Raw genomic sequence first — 6,943 nt, 5'->3', positions numbered from 1 at the left:
GAAGTGGCGGCTGCATGCTATGCTGGGTCAAGCCTATTTCGTAAAATTCCAACCACGTTCATTGATAAATGGTCACCCAATTTAACAAATCACACACAAAACAAGTACTTGTGTTATGCAATTAAAATAAACAAAAATGTAATTTCCTTATGCAGAAAAAATGTGTACACCTCTACCTTTACCATCACCTAAAGTGGCTAAAATTAGGATCAGGTGCACCAAAACAGGTGCAAATGATTAGGAAATCAATAGAGAGTACCCTGGGAGGGTCCAGCCTTCCAGAAAGATTAGAAACTTGGTCTGGTTTGGTGTGTGGTAACATCATGCAAAGATCAAAATACCCTCAGAAGAAAGATTATTGATGTCTGTGAGTCTGAGAGGCATTACAATCCATTTCCAAGCAATTCAAAGTGCATCGTTCCACTGTCCGATGGATCATCTACAAATTGAGAGAATTACAGACCACTGGCAATCTACCTAGGACAGGTCGTCTCATCAAATTCAACTGACCGAAAGATGCTCATACAAGTCTCGAAGAACCCCAAGGTAACATCAAGGCATCGACAGGCCTCTCTTGCCACAATCAATATCGAAGTGCTGTCAGACTGCACAAACTTGGCCAACATGGGAGGTCAGGAAGGTAGAAGTCTGCTTTCAAAAATTAATATCAAGACAAACTGACGTTTGCCAGACAACACCTGGGTAAAGACCAAAACTACTGGAACAATGTGCTCTGGACAGATGAGTCAAAGGTGGAGTTTTTTGGCCTCGATGCCAGACGTCATCTTTGGTGAAAACAAAATACTGCCTTTGAACAGAAGAACCTCATACCAACCGTAAAGCATTGAGGTGGTGGCATTATGGTTTGGGACTGCTTTGCTGCCCCAGGGCCTGGCCAACTTGCCATCATTTAGTCAAACATGAATTCTATTATATACCAGGCCGTGCATGCAAGAAATCCTTCGAACGTGACAAAGTTGAAGCAATACTGTAAAGAAGAGTGGGAACAAATTCCTCCCAGTCGATATAAGAGATTGATAGACAGTTCAAAGAAATGGCTACAATAAATTATTTCAGCCAAAGGAAGCAACACCAGCTATCGAAGCTAGGGGTGGACTTATTTTTTCCACACTATGGAATTGTATTTCTGTCAATTTTCTTAATGAATAAATGATTGCAAAATATAATCTTTGAGTTTCATTTAAATTACCTTTGCTGACAATAGTGTTGAAGTGAAGATTACATATCCATCTGTCCAAATATTTACAAAAACAATACTACTTTCCAGGGGATGTACTTACTTTTTCACATGACTGTATATACATTAGGACATAACATTTAAGTGATACCCCGCTAGGTATAGATTCAAGATATTGTTCCTCATCTCCTGCTACTGTAAAGTAGGCTTTTAAAGGCTGCTAATCATACTGTCATAATTTAAAGTAAAACCATACTGTTTTTGTGACACTCCATTAAGACATTAACAATACACTACCGTAAGCAACATTTTAAAAAATCATGGCGATTTGGCAGTTTGCAACGACAGTCATTGTAACAAAGCTCTTTGTGTAATTTCTTAACAAAATGGGAGGCTGTCAAAATGACCATGGCCTGGAGCTGATTTGGCTTTGTCCATGTTTTTGTCAGCTCGTTAGGGCACATGACTAAAGGTAGACTCAGTGAGATGACGTTGCATGCCCAAAGTAAACTCTATACAGGTACATTTACACAACAACTAAGAGTGTTGATGGACAAGGCTAAAATGATTTTGTTTTGGTCCCATTGTGGCAGCGTGATGTGCCCCCATGCACATGCACAGATACCAGAGAAGGCTGTGAGAGGAGCTATAGTAGGACGGGATGAAACGATATCCAACCACATGTTTGACTCCCATCGATTCCATTCCAGCCATTACAATGAGCCTGTCCTCCTATAGGTCCTCCCACTGGCAGATTCATGCTCATCTCAATATCTGCCGCACGGCTCGTTGCAATGTTATCTCGCTGAGTCGATCTCACTGCACATCACTTTCTTGTAGGGATTGTGTTATTCATGATTAATGCTACAATGCTACAATGCTACTTAATATATATATAATATAATGTTTACATACTCTACATTACTCATCTCATATGTGTATGTATATACTGTACTCTATATCATCCACTGCATCTTTATGTAATACATGTATCATTAGCCACTTTAAACTATGCCACTTTGTTTACATACCCTACATTACTCATCTCATATGTACTCGATACCATCTACTGCATCTTGCCTATGCCGTTCAGTACCATCACTCATTCATATATCTTTATGTACATATTCTTTATCCCTTTACACTTGTGTGTATATGGGAGTAGTTGTGGAATTGTTAGGTTAGATTACCCGTTGGTTATTACTGCATTGTCGGAACTAGAAGCACAAGCATTTCGCTACACTCGCATTAACATCTGCTAACCATGTGTATGTGACAAATAAAATTTGATTTGATTTGATTACACTGTATATTGCACTCATACTGATTAAATATATTGGCCAATAAATGACAGTTAATACAGCCATAAATTGTGTTTGCTTTGTATTGAGCAAATTAAAAAAAAAAAATCACCTTTATTTAACTAGGCAAGTCAGTTAAGAACAAATTCTTATTTTCAATGAGGGCCTAGGAACAGTGAGTTAACTGCCTTGTTCAGGGGCAGAATTACAGATTTTTACCTTGCCAGCTCGGGGATTCAATCTTGCAACGTTTCGGTTACTAGTCCAATACTCTGACCACTAGGCTCCCTGCCACCCCATGGCTTCATAAGGATTCATGGCTAAATAAGAATTCAAATTGGAATACTACAGAATCAAAAAGGGAAGCACTGAATTGCATGTGATCTCCCAGTAGGAACCTGTAGATGCCTAATTTCACAAATGCTCTACTTAATTCAGTTTTGGTTAGTTTGGTAGCTTTCAAACGAAAGAATCCTCACACTACCGGCTGTTAAAGGTAATGTTCCTGTGTTCACGGAGACCGCATTCACGGTAAACGCTGTATATGTCGGTACAATCAGAAAATGACCTTTAAATAGCGCATAGCCAACAAATTGCTATCGGATTGAATCCTGGTCTTGAGCTGCTTACCACCTTCCGTTCTTTGGAAGACCAGATTTGAGGTGAATCAGTATGGTTTGTTTGAAAAAGAGACAAATACATTTCAATTTGTTACCATGCAAGTTTTATAGGTCAATTTGGGGTTTTGGGGTCATGTTCTCTACAGGGCGCCATTTTAGACCAGGCCTCTGAAGAGGAATGAGAGGGATGCTCCCAGAGCCAAACCCAGGGACAAGAAGAAGGCCATAATGGCTCCAGCTGTCTCCGCTTCATGAGCAGCAACTTTTCTGTGGAGAGAGAGAATGATAGCCGATCAGGTGTGGTAAGATTTTAGGTGCAACCTCATTTCTGTCAACCTGAGAGACATTTTTCTCTCGTAATGACCCTTGCAACGTGAGTAAACTAACCATAACATTTTAAATAGACAGGAGTTCCAGAAACTAAATGAAAGCCATTTTTCTCAGTTCCACGCTATGAGCAGTTAATGCCTTTTTGCTTGGTAGGACAGAATTGCTTTGCGTTTACTATGTGTGTTATGCCTCGTCCTTCTAACAGACATTGTGACTTTAATAATTATCACCCTATTTCTAAACTTTATTTGCCTAGCTAAAATGTTTGAATCCTTGACTAAATGCTCTGCCAAGATCTCTCTTTATTTCAAAATCTATTCTAAATGTCCATCAGTCGGGCTTCAGACCAGGGCATAGCACCTTCTCGGCAGCATCACTGGTTTTAAATGAAGGAGTAAATTGTTTGGATAGGAAGAAACAGTGTGCTGCTCTATTCATTGACTTGTCTAAAGCGTTCGACACCCTCGACCGATCTTTACACATTCAAAAAGGTTGTCTGAAATTGTCCTGGATCAGGTGACTGGAAATTGGTTTATGGTGCCCATATTGATCGTGTCCCTGCTTATATATATATGGGCATCTGGATTGACAAAAATTAATCTTTTAAAAAGCATATGGATGAGTTGAGAATAAAGTTGAGAATAAAAATGGGCTTCTTCTTTAGAAATAGATAATGCCTCTTTCTGAACAGCAGAAAGCAGATCATTCAGTCAACTTTCCTGCAAATGCTAGACTACAGTGACACCATTTATACGACTGCAGGTGCCACTACACTGAAACCATTAAATTCAGTTTACCACACCACACTTCACTTTATTACAGGCGACAGGTTCAGTACATATCATTGCATTCTATTGCAGAAAGTAAGCTGGCCGTCTTGTAGATCGATACACTGCTCTCATTTTGTTTATATAGCCTTCTTGCACAAACGTCCACCGTACCATACTTCACTGTTCAATTATACGAGTCACCAGACCTGATCACAGGGATGGCTAAATCCAGAGGTCCCGTTGATCTCTACAGAACTGGGGAAATTAGCATTCAGTTATTTTGCACCCTGTGTATGGAATGATCTGCAGACCTCTGCACCCTGGTGCTCCGTTACCTCTAGGGCAGTTCAATTTAGTAAGATGTTTTATTGTCACATACACCAGATAGGTGGAGCGAAATGTGTTGTTTTACAGGGTCAGCCATAGTAATACAGCACCCCTGGAGCAAATAAGGGTTGGGTGCCTTGCTCAAAGGAATATCGACATATTTTTGACCTTGTCGGCTTGGGTATTCAAACCAGCGACCTTTCGGTTACTGCTCTAACCGCTAGGCTACCTGATCCTTGTTGAGGAATGTGATTGCTTTTCTTAAATTGATTGTAAATATTATGTTATTATTACGTTGTGTTTGTATATTTTGTATAAATTTGTGTTCTTTCTAAATAGGCCTAGGTCTCAATAGGATTTCTCTTTTAATAAAGAAATGTTGTATTTTTACTAATCCCATCTATGTCAAATTTTAGTTCGCAAATGGTTAGTTTGCTCACAGCGTGAGTCATTGTGAGAGTAAAATGTTGCCCAGTACCTTGAAAGTTGATCTATTTGGGTTTGTGCCCAGGCAAGAGGTCTTACTTGGGCCCAAAGCACATGCAAAGGCTGGCCAGGTATCCGTTGGAAAAGGCAAAGACTATCATGAAGACGATGAACCAGGCGTCGTGTTCAAAGAAGATAGGCAGGTTGTAGCGGGGCTGAACATTGCACAGCATGAAGAGCGGCACGAAGATCACACGGGCCACCAGAAGAATGGGCACCAGTTTGCTGTCCTTCCCAGGCTGCAAGTAGAGGGATGCCAGACACACCACATTCACATTCAATGAAAAGCACTCAAGTGCATGTTCAATAAAACATTGCTGCTGTGTATGTTTTAAGCCGGTCACCACAAGATAAGGTAGTTATTTATATCTATTTACTTATTTATCTGAAATTCAGGGTAGTTCAGTGTTGACCTGTATTTTTTTATCTCAGATGGTAAATTTACCACGTCAGTAAAGACTTATGGGTAACCTTTATTGTTGTGATTCTTCAACATCACAGATTTTGTTTGCAAAATCATATATATTTATCTTCAAGGGATTTCTTTTTTTGTTGTGGGGGGGGTGGGGCAATAAGCAACTGATGAATAGTACGTTAGTCTAGCCCCTTCTATACTAATGACCATGGGTCCTGTCCTGATCTTGTCACAATTCTGATTGTCCTCACATTTCACATTTGCACCTGTTATGAAATTGTGTTTCTTATCCTCAGATCCTCAAAAAGTTCTACATCTGCACCGTTGACTGGCTGCATCACCGCTTGGTACGGCAACCGCAAGACATCTCTGGGGCCGAGCTCACTGCCATCAATGACCTCTATACCAGGAGGTGTTAAAGGAAGGCCAAACAATTGTCATAGACTCCAGCCACCCAAACAATAGACTGTTTTCTCCGCTACTGCAAGCGGCCTCAGTGTACCAAGCCCGAAACCAACAAGACCTTGAACAGCTTCTACCCCAATGCCATAAGACTGCTAAACAAGACTGCTAAATAGCTAATCAAATGGCTACCCGGACCACCTGCATTGACCCTTTTTTCACTAACGTTTGCACTGACTCTATGCACAGACACTGGACTCTACCCACACCCTCACACATACTGACACCCCAACACACACATACACTACATATGCCCCCCCCCACACACACACACACACACACTCACTTTCACACCCACAACATACTCTGTTGCCTATGCCTATTATATATCCTGTTGCCTAGTCACTTTACAACTTCCTATATGTACATAGCTACCTCAATTAACTTGGTACTTGTACTCCCTGTATATAGCTATGTTATTTTTACTCATTATTGTTATTCACTGTCTATTTATTCCTGGTGTACAAATTTATAAAAAATAAGTGTATCTTTAACTCTGTATTATTGTAAAAGGACCTGTAAGTAAGCATTTCACTGTTAGTCTACACCTGTTGTTTATGAAGCATGTGACAAATAACATTTTATTTCTATCCATCCACTGTGACATTTGCAACATTCATTTGACATGCAATATCGACCGTCCCATAGAGAATGAATGTGTTGGGACGGAACACACAGCTTTTCTCAGACAGTCAAAATCATGAATCAGCATTATTTTTATGGATATATTAAAATAAATGTCAATAGAAAAACTGGTAGAATTTTTATTACAATCTGTCACAACCCGACCGTTGCTGAAGTGAACGAGATGAAGAGTAGAACTGAATTGAAAAGGAATCGCAGCACACTCAAGATCAATGCACAATTTTAAATGTATTTCGGCTTAGCTTTTGGTCGTCGGACTTTCATCGGAGGATACAAAAACACACAATGACTGGCCACATATAGGCAACGTGCGTTAATGCAATCAGATGTGATGAGCAACACCCGTGTACAACAACCAGGATGCACATCAGTAATCAATTATCTCAGAA

General features: G+C 40.0%; 1 protein-coding gene across 4 annotated transcripts in view; it reads right to left on the bottom strand.

The window, feature by feature from the left end:
- Nucleotides 1–2,564: 2,564 nt before the first annotated feature.
- The window catches only part of slc29a1b (solute carrier family 29 member 1b), a 38,174-nt gene continuing 33,795 nt past the window's right edge, over nt 2,565–6,943 (bottom strand). For all 4 annotated transcript variants that reach the window (XM_046312427.1, XM_046312430.1, XM_046312431.1 and 1 more), the window contains exons 12-13: nt 5,072–5,271; nt 2,565–3,386 (exon numbers count right to left, since the gene is read on the bottom strand). In XM_046312427.1, the coding sequence (XP_046168383.1) occupies nt 3,275–3,386; nt 5,072–5,271 (312 nt within the window). In that variant the 3' untranslated portion in view covers nt 2,565–3,274. The remainder of the gene's footprint in view (nt 3,387–5,071; nt 5,272–6,943) is intronic.

The sequence above is a fragment of the Oncorhynchus gorbuscha genome, linkage group LG18 (assembly GCF_021184085.1).
Source record: "Oncorhynchus gorbuscha isolate QuinsamMale2020 ecotype Even-year linkage group LG18, OgorEven_v1.0, whole genome shotgun sequence".
Classification (NCBI taxonomy): Eukaryota; Metazoa; Chordata; class Actinopteri; order Salmoniformes; family Salmonidae; genus Oncorhynchus; species Oncorhynchus gorbuscha.
The sequence above is the reverse complement of the archived record's forward strand: the minus strand, read 5'-3'. Positions and strand labels throughout refer to the sequence as shown.